At 37.7% G+C, this 18428-nt stretch overlaps 1 protein-coding gene across 1 annotated transcript; it reads right to left on the bottom strand.

Moving 5' to 3' along the window:
- Positions 1-301: 301 nt before the first annotated feature.
- On the bottom strand, positions 302-15870 carry gpr108 (G protein-coupled receptor 108). Its single transcript, XM_008436021.3, has 18 exons — positions 15294-15870; positions 14298-14414; positions 12897-12947; positions 12596-12687; positions 12452-12513; positions 12170-12336; positions 12020-12082; positions 10694-10795; positions 10476-10612; positions 9182-9257; positions 8994-9067; positions 8100-8217; positions 7754-7884; positions 6673-6716; positions 6540-6589; positions 6148-6231; positions 5256-5377; positions 302-944 (listed from the first exon to the last, which is right to left on the bottom strand). Exons 1-18 carry the CDS (start codon positions 15387-15389, stop codon positions 857-859), a joined length of 1674 nt encoding a protein of 557 aa, XP_008434243.2. The 5' UTR covers positions 15390-15870; the 3' UTR covers positions 302-856.
- Positions 15871-18428: the final 2558 nt, after the last annotated feature.

The raw sequence follows: 18428 nt of genomic DNA, 5'->3' as shown, positions 1-18428 counted from the left end.
CAAGTCAATATGGTGGAATAAGCAGGTTATTGTCAACCACTAAAGCACTAAATTACAGCAGCACTCCAAAATGACACACTGGGAGGAAACGCCTCGTCCTCCAACACACACAATGATACTGGTAAACATTTCAATATGCAAAAAACAGCAACGTACTGAAACCAAACAAATTAAATTAAAAAAAAGAAAAAAAAGTTATCCTGCTGTTGATTATTCCAACCTAAAAATCAATGAGCAAAACATGAACGGTGCAGTGTGATTGGTGGGAAACGAAGCGCTGTTTCCTCTATGATAACATCGATTTTTCCTTTTTTTTTTCACCTGAGAATGGGCTATTGCATCCAAAGGAGGAAAATCTAGATTTTTGTCATATTACGTTGGTTCCCATTTTACAGAAAAAAAAAAAAAAAGAAAGATGCAGCCTGCAGGATGCAGGAGTACCGTTTTTAAATAGCCGATATAAACACACCCAAGTCTTTGTCTAAAATAATAATAATAATAATAATATCAATAATAAGCTTTGGAGAAAAACAGAGAAGAAAAAAAAAAGAATTTCAGAGCTCTGTTCCATTTCCCCACCCGTCCAGAAAAAAAAAAAAAACCCTTGTGGAGCTCTTCAGGTTTTGGGTGGAGCACCCCCAAAGAAAATGGACAACCTCCGTCATGTTAGCCATCTTTTTTTTTTTGTTGTTTTTTATGTTTTGCATAGCCAGACAGTGGGCATGAGCTTTGCAACCACTTGAAGAGTTTTGAACAGAGAGCCGTCAGTGGAAGTGGTGGGGGGGGGGAGGTCTTGGTCCATATGAGCCCCCACCCCGACCCGGGGCTGGTCCCTCCCAACCACGCAGCCTCCTGCTCACAGAGCGGGCTCTTTCTGGCACTCGCGTCCGTTAGACGTCTTCTTAACTTTGGAGATTCCCTCCAGAGCGCCCGACTCGGTCACTCTGCACACACAGACAAAACAAAAACCTAAATAAAATGGAGAAGAATCCTTCATATCAGACTGGGATCATTTTAAATGCAAAACAAATGAATAAAACTAGGAGTGCACCGATCCTCTTTTTTGACTTCCGATACCGATATCTGAGGGTTGGTGTCAGCTGATACAGAAAAACAAGGCTGAACAAACTTCTATTGAACTGCTAAACTTGTTTGTTTGAGATAAGAGACTTTCTTTAACCTTTTTACAGGGCTTAAAGTAAAAAAAATCCTGAGCCTGAAACTTAGTTATGATAGAAATTAACTATACCATTGCTATTGTCACAGTTTAATAAAAAGTGTCTTTGAATAGTGCAAACAATTGCTTCTAACAAGCTAAACACTCAAACTTAAATAAGACTTCAGTACATTTCAACTCAAAACAAAATGTAAAATGTCTGTACCCTAAAGGTTTGACTTACAGGCAACAATCCCTCAACATTAAATAAGAGCCTTTCAGTCAATGTTTTAGCAAGTAATTTAGAACATGCAACATTACCAACTACATCAGTTTCTCAACCTTTTTCGGGCCAGCGCCCCCATCCCATATCCAGATCCCTCACCGACCCCCAATAAAGAATTTGCAGGCTACTTTGCACTAACTATTATTTTATTATTAATATTACTTTCACTATTGTAGATGTTTTGATTTTTATGCTTGTTTCTGTATTTATCATCAAGATAATTTTCCAGAGAACAAAAAAGTCATGGGAATAGAAATTATTTTCACAGGTGTCTAAGAAAAATGCAATGGACATTAAAGTTAAAATTGGTAGGCCTAACAGCAGCCAATCAGAGTGGAAAAATATTCTTGTTCTTTGCCATTTTCTAGTTGTTAAATATTCCACAAAATGACCAGATAAAAGATGTTCAACATGCCAGTTTAAACTTTGATATATTTGCAAACAACTGAGCTCTGCAACATTAAAACATGGATAGAACTGTAACTACATTAATCATAGCTCTTCTTCTCTTCAGTGTTTCTGCGGGTTTCTGGTGGTGCAGCTCTGTGCTGCCTTCAGGAGAATGGGACATCAGAGCATCATCCATAAAACTTCACCCACATGGCATTTATTGTGCAAACCAGAGCTTTCAGTGGAAAAACAAAAGTTCCAGGTCCTTTTAATGCCATACAAACATGAGACAGAAACATAGATTATATATTTATATAGACCTGTCTATTGATTATAGATTAATAGTTTCATATATAAACTATTACAAAGAGTTTATAGAAATTACAAAGAACAAATCTGGTTCTTAATCAAATCCTAATGAGTCAAATTGAAAGTGTCATGGAGTCATCAGCCTCATGACATTAACACTGACATGAAAAATAATATTGAAGAAATAAATATATCAAATCTAATTAAAAACAAAAATAAGTGGTAAGTTATTTACCGTTATGGTCTGTAAGATACATTTATTCTCAGTATTAGATATGGTCTCAACCCATGACATTTCAACAATATAATTTTACCTTTTATCTGGAAATAATGTCTGTTTATTCTTGCCATACAGTCTCTGTATTAATTATTGCTCGAAAGGTCTTGCCATACCAGTTTATTCCTCTGTATTTACTTTAGTTTCTTAGTTTATTCTTGCATTTTGTTCTTCATTCATTTACATTTAGTTTCCTTTGATTGGTATTATCCTCTCTTGGTTTATTGCTATGTCCACTTTAGTTTCTTTCCTGTTGCTACATTTATTTGATCGTTTATTGACGCTCAGTAATCTTCACTCATCACCTGCTGCGCCGCCTAATCGTCATGTGTTTTATATCATGTGTTGATTTTTCACTGTTCAGCGTCGGATTCTCTGTTTTTATGCCATAATTCACATCTAGTTTGTCGCTCCGTTTTGTGTCCTGCTTCTCCTGTTTCAGAGTTTTGCGCAATGTGCGCGTCTTTTTTTTTTAAGCCCCTAAGGTGCAGGGCGTATCGATGGGGAAAAGGCAGACTGACATAAACCTTTTAAAACAACGGAAACAATTTCTGCATTCTGATTATTGAAATTTAAAAGTGCTGTGGTACCGTTGTTCTATCACACTCGTTACTTACAGCACCGGTGTTAACGCTATAAGATGAACGCTACGAAATACAGTTTTAGCCAGTTGCTCAAAGTCTAAACTGGTATTGTTGTGATTGTAAGGTATAAAGTTTACCTTCGACCAAACGCCCCAAAAAGGAATCCCAGCGCCCCCTTTTGTAAAAATCTCCGCCAACTTCCCATCTTGTCCCCTTTCCTCTAGCCATGCCCAGCGCCACTCGTTTTTAATTCCTTTCTCAAGTAAACGTGTTTCTTTACTGGGTCAGACAAACTCCACCTTCTTTCATATCGCATTTGATTTAACCGCCGAACCGAACCCATGCGCTTCTTTTCTACAAACCGTTTTACAGTCATTGGTCAAGAACACGGGAGCTAGAACTATGATTGGCAGACATCTTTGTAGACGGAGCTCTTTAAGCCCGAAGACTACAGTTTGGTTGAGGCGGACCGTTTGGTCAAAAGCCAGAAATCCGGCCCCCGGCCAGAGCTCTATAAGCCCTGTTTTTAGGAAAACGTGCATTTTTACATTTCAAGCTACAAAGTCAAGCATGACGATTAATCATGATTAATCACAACACTAATGTGTGATTAATCAGATTTGAATTTTAATCGATTGACAGCACTACTTAAACTTTTTTTTTTTAACAGACATAAATGTGCTGAACTACTAATTTATTTGATAACTCTGCACCAGAACAGCACCATTAAATACACCAGTAGCTTCACAGGCTTGATCAAACACGTAAAAAATAAACTGCGACTAGGCCTGTCACGATAACAAATTTTGCTGGACGATTGTCTAAAAAATTATTGCGATAAACGATAATATTGTTTCAAGACCTTTTGACACTCATTTAATGGAAATTACTAATAATGCATGCGATTTCCTGCCATAGATAGATACACTTTATTTTCTAAAGAACATATAACACTGGAACTGATAAACTAAATCAGTTCCAGTGTTAATGGATTCTCAGTCTCCATTAACAAAAAACGTACTTGAATACAACATAACACGTACAACATAAAGCCAAAGTGGAAATAAATACTGCATTCAACCAAAAGAGTGCAGATATGAAGTCTGTATACTATATTGCCCTTCTGTAATCAGTAGATTTAAATAGAGAAGATGGGCACATCTGACTATCTAATAAATGGTTCATACTATACGACTTTTTTCCCCTTTTTTCCCCCTTATAACAATCTTAGATCTTTTACCGATCTAAGATTGTCACTGGTGATTTTGTAACCGATCATCCTGTAGTGTGAGATGTGTTACGGTAGATCGAATGTGACAGGTAGCCAATCAGAAAACGCGGATTCACCTCCATGCTTTCTGAGGGGCAATTACGGAGGGGAATCCCAAACAGATGACATGGAGCAACCCGAAGTCCAGCGGACATCGGAGATATGCGGGAACAACATTAATATGTATTTAACATTTTGTGCAAAGAATATAGAAATGACAAGGGGAGGAGTTGGAGCCAAATTGCTACCACAGTTGATGAACCCGGTAAGTTTTCAGCTGTTCTTCTTTAACGTGACATAAATAGGTTATAATGATGTTCATTCAGTCAGGACTTTACGCTGACTAGCCACATGCATCACAGGTAGATTCTAGTAAAGCATTGATTAATGCCTGGTTTTAAAATTAGTTAACTGAACTTGTAGCCATCATTTTGTGCCCATGTGGCTGGACACCACATGGCACGATCGAACCCAATCGAACCGTTATACCTACGATTTCTGTCGGCTAATGTGTCTCTCTGGTTTAGAAAATGGGCCAACAACTCGTGTAATGTGAGCTGGACATTACACTAAGGAAATGAGGAAGGGAGGGTCAGTGGAGAGCACCGGGGTTGAGCCTTTTTTCATTCAGTGCTATCAACAGAAAGAAAAAAGGCAGAAAGAGACGATAAAGCCGATAATTAAAATGAGGTCGATAGGTTTAATTTATTGTGCGATTAATTGATTTAACATTTATCGCGACAGGCCTAACTGCGACAAACTTTCTTTTAAATGGTTCAGAAAATTAAATTAGAAATTCTAATTACATTTTTATTTTCATTTTATTATTTATTTAACATAACATAAAATAAATAATAAAATGTAACAGTCCTTATTGACCGGGCACATCGTCATTGATACCCGATATAGAATTGTTTTCCAATATTGTGGCCGATACAGATATTAGTACGGGATCGGTGCAGCTCCTACTCTGAAACACTCACACTTCATCCATCTCCACGTCCTCTTCATCCAGGGGCAGCTGCAGGTACGGGTTGTTGGACGCCGGTCGGAACTTGTAGCCGGTCAGCACGAAGAAGATCAGAGTGGACACTTCCACCAGAAACTGAGGACCAGAGGAAGATGTGTGTTTTACAGGGAGACCTCAGTAAACTCAAATCATCTCAGTAAAGATTTTCACACTTTTTTTAGTGTTTATTTTAGGGCTGCAACTAACGACTAATTTAGTAGTCAATTATTTTTGACGATTAATCGATTAATTGGATTTTTAATTTAACCACTTAAGGATTAAAGAGTTTTTTACACAATATTTGAAATACGCTGCAGGATGCAAATGAACAATTACTTCTTAAATAATTTAAAAAAAACAAAATTTTGTTGCTTAAATACAGTAACAGAATTATTTAGTGAATTTGAACCAGATAAAGAGGTGTTCTGGGTACAACATATTTACAGATGTTTTTTTTATCCTAAATGCAAAACACATTTACATTATACTGTACAATTTTAGCTTAGTTACTGCTCTGAATATGTTGGGTTCTTTCAGCATATTGACTTATTCTTTTAGCCTGTATATCCAGTTAATCAATTGCTAAATTTGACAATTATTTGAATAACTGATTAATCACAATTAATCCGATTAATCGTTTCAGCCCTAGTTTGTTTTTTACTGAAGACAACCCCAAATTCAGTTTCTCTGAAAAGTTGAATATTAATAGAAGATGATAAAACAGTTAATTAAGTACAGAAATGTCAGCCTACAGAGCAGCAGGCTGAAGAAAATACTCTATTGGTCCCAAACAGAAATTAAATGATCAAAATTTAATAAAACAATATGTTTGAGTCTGCTGTGGAGGTCCTGGATTTGAGTCTTACCTCATAACACCACTGCCACTGGAAGGGCATTGTGATCTTCAGTAAAATGGCTATGATTCTCGTGAAGTAGATGTAGCACACGATCTACAATAAACAAACAGATTCAATTAGAGGCAGAAATCAGACTATTGAAACAGGATTAATGATGTGGCAATTCCTTTAAAATCCTGGCAACTGTTACCGGGAAATGTTGTAATTTGATAAAAGTGCTCTGTTCAAAGACAAAAAGATGTTTTTTTATTTTTATTTTTTTTACTAAAACTGAAAAATAGCACCTTCATCAAAACCAACTATTTTTCTCTGGGTAATCTAGTTTCACAACTGCCAGGAAAAAAAAAAAATTTTTTAGGACAAACTGAGCTCTGGTCAGTTTGCCGAGGCGTCTCTCTCACCATGACGTAGTAATGCCTAAACAGCTTGAGCTTCTCCAGGTTCATGGCAGCTGGAAGAAACAAAACCCAAGTTTAGAGCAAACAGGACAAACATGGTGATGCGTTCACTTAACTCAGGGAGAAACCGGTCTACCTTTCCCGTCTGTGCTGGAAGCCTCCTGTAAGTGACGGATGGACCTACCAATACAGAAAGATGAGAAAACACGTCAATCTATAGATACATAAACGTCTTGTAAGGTCAAATTAACACTATGCTAAATAGGTGAAAATGTAAGGTTTTTACACTAAAGTCACAGCCGACCGGTCACACATTCATACACGAATGTGTAGTTATAGGTTAACCTCCGACCCCCAGGAGGAAGCTGGAATCGAACCCACAACTTTCAGGTTCCTAGACGATTATTCTCTGTGCAGGACTCTGCTAGCTTATTTACAAATAAGCTGAATTTACTTATCAAAAACTCAAATCAGATAATTGAAACAGAAAACTTGGATGTAAACAAATATAGTCTATCATTTTCTTCGAAGCTTCATATATTTTTATAAATCAAAATTAAATTTTTCTCTTAGCTTCTCGATTTTAATTCCACGTTTTACCAAAGTAAACAAATTAATTCACCAAAACAGTTTCTACAGTCATATGGTTCCTAAAATCAAAAACTTCTGTACCTTTAAAAACTGTATTAATAGGGTATACTTTAATTACTTATCAATTATGTAAAGCTTCTACAAATCTACCAGTTCGTTAATTATAGATATTTTGGGAATTTAAAAAAGTAGGACACATTACTGTCAAAGTGAGAAACAGTTTTTCCACATTATTAACCTTATGAGTAATCCACCAGTCAGAAAACTCAAAAATTAGATCATTTTCTGATCATTGATAGTATATACCTAAGTGCTAACATGATGCTAACAGTAGCAGCTTCTACTAATGGTAACAGACTGAAAGTTGGATATTTTCAGTGTTCAGAATTGAATTGAGAGGAAGCACAAAATAAAAAAGCAATTTAAAAGGAGGATATGTTTTCACAAAGGTAAGATGGTTGGTTATTCAGGCTTCTATAATGTCGAACGACACTCCAGTTGAGGTTAGCAATGCTAACGGCTAGCATAATATGCTAAAAGCTACGTCAGTTTAGTTTTTGTGTTAAATTAGTGAAACCCTAGATCTACAGTTAACCTGGCCTCTTCAGGCAACACAACACACTGACCACACGACGGGGAACAGGATGGCTCCGCAGCAGATGAGGTCCACCAGAAAGAGGATCTCCTTCCACAGATAGTACTCACTGGAGCCTTCCTCTGTCGACTCGATGATGATGTAGGCAACATTCGCCAGTACCTGGTAGCAAAACACACACACACGTTTGAGTGGCTATCTTTGTGGGGACTTTCCATTGACTTCCATTCATTTCTACAGCCTAAACATAACCCTAACCCATACTCAATTCACACCTTAGTCCTAAATCTAATATAGGATGTTGTTGGTCCCCACAACATCGTATGTGTCAGGAAAATGGTCCCACAAGGTATCACAAACACACACACACACACTACCTGCAGAGGGATGACTATCATGAAGATCTTCTTCTCTTTGTCAGAGAGGATGTATTTAACGAAAGCCCAGCCCGTCCCAATCAGTGCCAGAGTGATGAACAAGAGCGCCCCCTTCAGCCTGACAGATACAGGAATATTAATACAGAATGTTCAAAACAAATATGATCCAAACTAGAGATGAATGACGTACCAGGATCAACATTGAATCGGACGACGTTCGCCATTTTTTTGACATGATATTGCCCTGATAATTAAAAGTGTGCCGATGTAAAAACAAACTTTTACCATATTTTACGGACTATAAGTCGCTTTGGAGTGTAAGCAGCATAAATTTAAAAAAATGTGTCATGAAGAGGAAAAAAAACACATGCAAGTTAATCTGGACTGTCAGTTGCAGAAACAGCCAAACTATATTAAAAAGAATACATAAATAAATAATAATAAAAAAAAAATTGTGACTTATATTCCAGAATATACGGTATTTTCCAAACTATATTTCCGGTATTTGTTTGGCCATGTGAGAGAGACAGTACACCACATAGTGTTGACTTCAGCAGAGAGGCCGTTTCAGTGGTGTGGTCCATTATTTTCATGGTAGAGAATATGTATATCAGCTAAAAAAATTCACAACAGTACATCCCTAATAAAAAAAAAAAAATCCAGAGGTGTGCTGTGGTGGCGCAGGGGTTGATTAAGCACAACCCACATATGGAGGCCTTAGTCCTCGACGCAGCTGTCGCAGGTTCGATTCCCGGCCTTGGCAACCTTTGCTGCATGTCTTCCCCCTTCTCTCATTACCCACTTTCCTGTCAATTAACTATCAAATAAAGGCCACTAGAGCCAAAAAAATCTTAAAAAAATAAATAAATATAAAATCCAGCAGAAATAACTTACAGGTGTGTGATATAATACATGACGGCCCAGCCTTCGCTAGGATGACCCTCGATGTTGATAAAGTGGTAGTTGATCTGTGAAAAACAGAAGCCACGGACACATAAACTACCTGGTCTGTTGTGATAAAACAGAAAATGCCTCAAGCTGTTGCTGAGAAGATGAAGAGAATTACTAGCACTGTGACCTACACTGTGGAAAACTAAAGATGTGGACTTGGTGAATGCCAGTGCAGCCATCAGCCAGTGGATCTTAAACACGCTGTATCTGCAAAGAAGCAGAGGAGGAAAAATCTTCATATTTAAGTTATAGAAAGGCAGTTTATGCTTTTCTCTGACCCTGTGGAATAAAATGTTACCATAGTTGATGATTCTTTGTTTTTCTGTTTTATCTGCAGTGTTTTTGGTCCCTGAGCATTTTATCCAGAAGTGTTGCTGGTATCAATTACTTTTACACATGTGGATAAAATGCTGCCGCTTTCACTCACCAAAGATAATGTGGTTCAAGGTCTGTAGTGTGAACTTGGCTTATGTCTCAACAGGATGTGGGGTGCAATAAATAAAGTAAGATGGCTGCGGAGACGAGTCGCTCCTTAATCCTTATCGGCCTTTTACAGTTCAAAAGACTCAGTGCTTGCTTGGTTTGGGTGTGGGAATCTCCTGTGTAATACAGGTGCAAACCCTCCAGAAGGTAAACAACCTGACAATCATGGGTTTATGCTACGGGAGCTTTACCGAACTGCTTAAATTTGTATTAAATATGCATCTTTGGGATGTTTGTCCACTTTGTACAATCAGCCAATCTTTTATAACACTGTGGAGAAGAGCTGGGATGTTTGCATGTAAAAAATCCTTTGGCTTTTCCATTTCGGCCGATTCGCAAGCTAAATATATCCTGGTGGGTCGTCGAAGCTCTTCTCTGGACTGATCCGCCATGTCGGTGTACTTCCAGCATCAGCAGCTGGCTATGTCAGCAGTGAGTTAATGGTAGCCTGAAAGGTTCATTAAGTCACCGAACATAATGAAGATGTCTGAGTGCGACTCAAATTGTGGTCTGATAGAAACGTCCCGAGGAAAAAGACAATACATAGAATATACAAGATTAAATATTCCCGTCAAGACAAAATTTAAGACATTTAAGGCCTCAATTTTAGATGTATAAATTTAGGACTTTTTGAGGATGCTCAGAAAAGTGCTGCTCATGCTGCCTCCACTTTACACAACTCAATATTTTGACACTATTTCCACCAATTGGAATGACAGCAACATATCTTCAACCCCTGCATCGCTGCCCCTCAGTCATTACGTGACCCCCATTGAGGGGCAAGAATGCACCTTAGGCTTGGCTTGAAAGCATCACATGAAAAGCGGCTGATGTGTTCACAGACAATCAAAGTTCTATTACATTTTTTGTGTTCACCTTGATATGACAAAACGTCTGGGACATAAAAGAAATCACAATTTGAGTGTAATTTATGGCATGTACCTGTGCTTCATGAGCGTGTAGACCCACACCATAGCAGCAGTGAAGAAGACTCCGGCCATACAGATGTAAAGACGAGACAAGGGGATTTCGGCTGCAGACAGGTAGCTCCCTCCTGGGTTCTTTTCTACCACGTCCACCTGTGGGGGTTGGGAACGTTAAATGAACACCTGGCAGACGCCTGATGACTGGCAGAGCATCGCCAACGCTCATTGACTCACCGTCAAGTTGTAAGGCTTCTTGACTCCAGGCCCCCTGTTCTGACAATAGTGGAACTTCAGGTTGTACAGACCCTGATTCTTTGGGCCAACTTCCAGACTGAACTGTAACGGAGGAGACGCGTTAAACCAGATGACACAACCATCGATACGCATCACTGGATTGGACGGCGGCCATCAGCTGCTGCAGCTAGTGACGCGCTCCTTCAGGCGCCATTGCTACGCATCGAGTCACGTCCACAAAACCATGCCGTTCCAAAGCAGGATGAGCAGGAAGTTGTCACAACAATGGCGCTCTTAATTCCTATTCGATTTCTATAAAATGACTTAATAAAGATGAGAAAACTGCAGATCTTCTGATACATAAACTATGTATTCTTCCTGGATTTAAATCTATAAATATTTTGCTTTCTGAGAGAGGACTAAGTGGATCTCTCTTTTATATTGGTCAATAATTTAATTTTACATAATTGCGGCTGTAGAAGACATAGCATGTTCCAAGTTCAACTAACTATTGCTTCTATAGTTAATGAAATGTTTCATCCTATTTGACGATCGTCATCAATATCGCCACATTCTACGGACAAATGAGGCAATCACATACTGACCCATTGCCATAGCAACCGATAAGACAAAATCTCTGCCAACTGACAGAGCAGAGATTACATTCATGGGCATCAGGAACCAACGAACACAAAAACATTTTCCCCCATAAAAAGTACGTAAAAACGACAAAGCAGAACATTCAGTCTGTTACAGTATCATGTTTTCTGGTTTGATGTTTATTTTGCGATTATTAATAATTGGTTGTCTGAACTCAACGGTAGTTGATTAGCTAATTTAAACACCTGCTCTGCTAATGACCTGTCAGAGAGTGGGTATGTCGGTTGCCTTATTTTAGAGTTACAGGGTTTATAATGACTTGCAAAATCCATTTTTTTAGCCCTTAAATGATTTCTTTTGTGTACGTACTTTGAGTGTCTAGGAGTGAGAAAAAAAAGTTACATTTATTCACTCCTGGTGCTCCATAGATATCTATATATTCTTTAGGGTTATATTTTTCAGTCGGTTTATTTTTCTCTATTGGATGTAACGTTTTCTTGTCAACGAAGTGTTTGCATTTGATGACAACGAAAAGTGAAACCCTTTTTTAGACTTTTTTGTGTGATCGTGTCATTTTCCCGACCAGCGATATTCCTGACTCAATGAATAGCAATGGCGCATGTAACGATAATTCACGTAGATGTCCAATCCTATAACATACATCAACGAGCAAAACCAACCAAACGCTGCCAAATGTTTTCTAAATGAAGAGAAAAGGGCACTTACGCTGAAGCTGTACGAGCCATTCGTTTCGTCTAGGACTAAAATCCGCTCGTCTGAACTGTTCAGCTGCAAAAAATTCCAGTTAAGACGCTGATTGAAAGAACAAACTGCACAAATATTTAGCCACAAAAAAAAATTTTTTTTAAATCTCACCTTAAATTTAGTTTCGCTCACTTTCTTAGCTTCCCCAGCAGGGTTTGGATTTTCATTTGCTGCTGTTTCTTGTTTCTCTTTACCTTGTTTTGGGTCTGTGTTTGATGGCTTCCCATTTGCATCGTCTGGTTTTCCATCGCCATCAGCCCTCTTTCTAACCTTTTTCTCTGAACAGAAATGGAGGCATAGAAACACATCAAGATTAACAGTCACTTTAAAACAGTGGCGTCATTCACTCTGCAGCAGTTAATGTGAGGAAGTGTTCAAATCAGCAACACAAACCTTCAGGTTTGAGTTTGGCAATCAGGTAGTTATCCTGAACGCCAAAGGCCTTCACGTTGACTCTAGACGGACAGAAGTCAAACACTTAACTTTCGCACAAAGCTGTGACACATTACGAACTTATGATCCAAAAACAACACACACCCCAGATTCTTGCTGTCAATGAGAAAAAGAATGAGAGGTTCGTCGTTTGTGGTCTTCGTCGCCTTGAGCGGGCACTCCTCGGTCTCCTCCGCCTACGGAGAACACAACAAGACTCTATGTAATCTCCGGTAAAGACTCTAGACTTTACCGGAGACCCTTCTCCGGTAAAAAAAAATTTAAATGAATGACATTGAGTAGATAATATATTATCAAGGATACGTTTTACTATACAGAATAGATGTCCCCAACTGATTGAGAGCTGTAAAAAATCAGATGTTTAGTTATGAAGTTTGGTACTCACTGTGTACGACAACACCCCATTAACTCGAGACCTGGACAGGCTGAAGCCAACCTAAAGTAGACAATAATGTGGACCTGAATCAGTTTCGATATTATTTGCATTGATTTCCATCAATAGACAAAGAAAACATATGATTAGTGGAGGTTAGGCCTGTCATGATACATTTTTCTGGATGATAAATGATCCCAGAAGTTATCGCGATAAATGATAGCATTGTCGTTTTGAGACCATTTTCCAGTAACATAATGTTAGTAGAATAATAAAGCAAGAACACATTCTCAAAGGTCAGTAAACTTTAAATTCTAACCAACATTTAACACTGGAACTGAAAGATATTTTAAATATCCAAAATAAATAAAACAGAAACAACAACAAAAAAAATGAACCATGAAGTCTCTGTAAGCAAAATTGCCCTTCATAAAAAGGAGGTAGTGTAGATCAAAGCCCCAAACTGAAGACTTTTTGATCATCCAGTTTTTGGTAGAAAGAGAGAAAAGAGAAAAAGGATAAATCACTCAAATGGAAGTGATTGTGAATGATCATATGATTCACTGATTTATTGCTTATTGTGACAGGCCAGGTGGGCATGTATTGTATTGTTTATCATGAAACATTTTGTAGAATTCTGATTTATTTTTGTCTTGATAACTTTTAATTAATGTAAAAAAAAATATTATCATTACTATATTATTGGAAATCTTAGTTTTACTGTTCTCTGCCGTTTATTCCACGAGGGCATCGATAAATATCAGTAATTTCAAAAACATAATAAAAGCAATTACTGTGTGCAGCTTAATGATAGAAATCACTTCTTTATTTAAGAGATGTCATGAAGAAGCCCCTTTCAGATGAGCATGGTTTTCTTAATCAAACATTTTCGACTTCTTAAACTCATTTTCTCTAGAAAATTTCTGAGATTACGCTCAAATTTGTTAGTTATTTCCTAGAAAATTTCTGATTTTTCAAACTCAAACTTCAGTTTTTTCTAGTAAATTTCTGAGAATAATCTCAAAATGTCTGATATTTTTGTCAAAAATGTGCTCCCTTTGTATCTACAATGGCCCGCAGAAAACAAACAGTCTCTTAAATAAATAGCAAAAAAGTAGATCGAGTCACACTAAAGAACAAGCAGAGGTTCCGATTTTCAGCACTGTGTAATCAAGCATTTCAAAACCAAGCATCAATTACACCGATATTATAAATGAAGAGAAAATCTATCCAATAAAAAAAGAAAACTGCATGAATTACCTCATTATTATCATTTCTCAACCAGGATCTAAAAGAACATACTAGAGTTCCTACTGCAAAACTAATACAGGCAGAAAAAAATGACTACTGCTTCCTTCAATTTTTCTTTTTCTTTACATTCACCTGAAGGAAAATGAAAACAAACAGACTTACTGGGGAGGTGCTGTAGTCCACACTGTCACTGAGCCACAGGGAGAGCAGACTCACATTTAGAGTTCCACTTGCGAAGAAACCAAAGTTGTTGAGGTCAACGGCAGACCGTATTTCATTCTGAAAAAAACAAGTTTACAATTTTTGATCACAAATACTTTAACCATACATACACGGTTAAAGTGTTGTGAGACCAATTAGCTTGTCGTGAGACCGACAAGCCAATTGGCTCTCAGAATGAATGAGAAACAAATTTGAAGGTTTCAGTCAAAGCAGATTTTGAGATGAGTAAAGGGAAGGTAGCAAGTTCATTAGCTAGAATCAACATTTTTAATCGCTAAAATGTTGATTTTAGCTAATTTGTGGAATACTTTATGGAAATAGCTAAAAAATTGTATATTTAAGAAATGTTTGGCAGTCTTTTTGTCCCACCTGTTTGTGGAAATTGAGAGACTGTCTCAATTTATAATCTACACATATGATATTGGCTTACTTTATGTGATTTTTCAGCTAAAATAGTTTGTTTCGACGCGGAACAATTAGCATGACGTCAACATGCCCACTGTCACATTTGACCCGATCTAAACGTTGTCTAAATGCCAAACAAGCGCCGCTTTTACTTGTTTAACCGTGTTCTTTTTCCACAAACATAAAGATTTTAAAGATCACAAATTGTAATTTAATACATTCATAATTACAGTGACTCAGTTTTCGTTTGACCATTTTAAATTTTGAGCCTAAAAACAAAGTTCAGGTTTTCTAGAAACCATAAAATAACCACAGCCGAAGATCGCTACTGCATGATCTCCTTCATAAACACATACATATTTGACATAAATACAATAGTGTGACACCAATGGCATCAACATCTTTTATGCCATTGAATGTAATCAACACGCTGTGGGTTTAGAGAAGCAACGTCAATGTTCGTGGTGTTAGCATAAGCTACCCGGGCTAACGCTGACGATACTCTAAACCAAAATAGTGTTACACACTTACCTTTAGACTGAGCTTGTGTTTCCTCGCGTTACACCCCGACAGCAGAACTAATAGTAAAATTACTGCAAAGGAGAACTGTATGTGCGGCACAGCCATCACAACACCTGCTAACGTTAACTGTTAGCTGTCGACAATTCTGCCAGATGGCTAAACAACAAGCTTGCTAGCAGTCCTTCCGGTCTCGAATCGTTACAATGAAATTGTTAACGATGCTCACCCACACGAATGACCTATTTCGTTGTTAAATAACAACACCGTCTTTTATGTTTTCCAATGTTTAAGTTCTTTCATTGCGTAAACTACCAGCTAGCTTGTCGCAGACGTTGGGAAGCTGCAACTTCCTGGTTTGCAATATTACGGAGGGTTCGGACAGAGCCGTCACAAACTGAAGAACAACAAATTATTTGTTCTACAGCTGGAATAAATATGTCCCGCAGGCTAGTGAGGGGGGAAACATGATTTATGGCGGCTCTTCAGACAATGTTATTAACAGTGTCAAAATTTCTATTGACACGATTTGTCTATATCTTGTATTCGTTGTGCTACATTAGGTCACGTGGTTTACCTAGGACGTTGACGGAACCACCCCTCCACGTCGTATCGGATCTGTGAGACTAGTAAATAAATAAATAAATAAATAAATAAATAAATAAATAAATAAATAAGGAGTCAAACGAGTTTAAACAACTCTAAAAAGGTCAAAGTGATGGCAATAAAGTTGGATAACCTCACTTAAAATTCTGTTACTTGTAGAGTCCAAAGGATCCCACCAACAAAATCGATGTGAAACGTTTGTCCTGGTTTGTACAGCAACATTTTTGTGTTCCTATGATTTTAAAGATTTTAATAAATATTTCCAGAGGTCACGAAAGTTCAACCCCCTCCCCCCTCCCCGCCGCCCCCACCCCTCAAAAAAAAACTTCTTCAAATCAATCAAAATTGTTGTCAAATTAGCTAAATGTGTGCTGCAAAAAGTGTTTTTTTTTTTTTTGCTGCTTTTGCTTTGAAGATATTCGTGAAAGTTTAAACGTCAACAGGTCCACCCCTCTCTCCCCCATTACCCAAACAAAATTGGTGTCAAACATTTGTGCAGCAAAAAAAAAAAAAGAAAAAAAAATCTTTGTTTTGACCTTTAATCTTATGTAAAGATAATGACAGAAATAGGTAACATAATGTCTTTAAAAAAAACATACAGGGGATTGACAAAAAAGAAAAAGAAAAGACACATGCATAAATTAAAACGCAAAATAAAGGAGACAGACAAAATGTAAATGACTAGTTTGTTGTCTTTTTGGGTTGCATAGTAACAACAACAACACGACAGTTGCAAATTTAAAATGTTTAATATTTGTGATATGGTCATTATTGCAATGAACATATCACAAAGTTGTGAAAGACAGGCAAATATTCAGCAATATAAATTTCTCAAACATTTGCTAATCTTATGTCAACTGGTAATACAGACGAAAGAGTGAAAAATAAAAATTATTCGTCAACACAATATGAAAAAAGAATCACTTCCTAGATAAGACATCAGTGTTTTCTTTCCACTGAAGCTCCATTAAATCAGCATAAAATAAATACTTCATAAGAGCCATAACTTTCAGTTTGATCATACCTTTCTGTTTCAAAGGAAGATACCCAAACATTTTGAAACATTTATTGTAGATATCAGACTTTATTATTTGGGAATGCCAATAAACATCTTTTATAACTAAAATAATGATATCTGCAGCCTAAGAAGAGCATCAGCAGAATGGGCAGACATGATGGATGAAATACCTCTGAAGTAAAAATAAAAAATAAAACGAAAATCACATACTTGGCTTCTTTGTAAATAGACAGATTTACAAAACAAGGTCAGAGTGGATCTCTCTGAAAAGGAGACAGTTGAACTGATGAGATACAGCAGAGCAGGAAGTGAACCAGTGTACCAAAGACTCAACTGGTTCAGGATTCTTTCTGTCCCTCTGCGAGTCTCTGTTCATTTCCTGTGGAACTTGTGCGATGAGGCGACAGTCGCTTAACTATCACACCTCTGAAAATAAAATGAAAATTGCAGAAAAAAAAAGAAGAAAGTACAATAAAGCCATTGTAATACAGTACTAGAAACAGGCTGCGGTTCACGTAGTTCTACTGTATGACATCAGTGTCATTAGTTTTTGCTAAGAGTTACGTTCCATGTTCCGGGTTCACTACTGCTGATGATTGGAGCAAAGATCACACTTCCCTCCTGAGCTACCAATGAGGGACTTGTATTCGGCATGGCTACGGCTGCAGGCGGCGCGGCTACAGCTGCAGGCAGCGCGGCCGCAGGTGAGGTTTCAGGTGCGGTTCCAAAAGAGGAAGTGGTGGAGGACACAGTACTCAATTTTTCTGCGCTTAAAAAAATAAAAAATCGGCTGATTAGTGCACAGACATGGCAGAGGGTGAAAGTGTAGCCCAAAAGGGAATCAAGTAATCTCACAATCACCTTGATGTGCTATCGACAGCTTCTGTGCAAGATCATTCATTTGTTGTTTCTTCAGGACGGCCACAGCAACTGTCACAGCAACGTCTTCTGTATAGTTCGCTATCATCTTACTTACTGTTTCGGTCCGCTCAGCATCCTCTAGATAAAACGGAGGAATCGGCTTGTAACCTTCCAGCTTGTGCTGCTTCAGATGCCACTTAAACATCCCGAATTCGTCCTTATTCAACTGTTGCAGACAGTCCAGAAGCAGCTCTGCGACAGTCATGTCTGCTCACTGAACAGAAAACAGGGGATATTCGTTTTCAGGTTTCTTTAGCAGTTCAGCAATATTATTAGCAGTCGCATTAACATTTGTTTCAGGTATTATTTTCTAGCAAAAACCGATTTAATGAAATAAATGAAGCCCATTTCATACACACAAGCAGCCGTTTTAAAGACTGGAATACATGAAGTTCAGTCTAAAATGCTTTTCTTCCTTTGTAGTTGTGCTTAGTTAATGTGTTTTTACATTTGTGCATGCGGTCTGAACTCCAGGGCCACCATATGACAGTGTCAGTTATGTGTTAAAAAAAAAAAGGTATCGAAAAGTCTATCAGCAGATAGACTTTTAAAAAATCGGCGAGAAAATTGCAATCAGTGCACTCCTGGTTCAAACGTTGTGT

The sequence above is a fragment of the Poecilia reticulata genome, chromosome 1 (assembly GCF_904066995.2).
Source record: "Poecilia reticulata chromosome 1, P_reticulata-male-v2, whole genome shotgun sequence".
NCBI classification, from domain to species: domain Eukaryota; kingdom Metazoa; phylum Chordata; class Actinopteri; order Cyprinodontiformes; family Poeciliidae; genus Poecilia; species Poecilia reticulata.
This window is presented reverse-complemented; position numbering and strand designations above follow the sequence as displayed.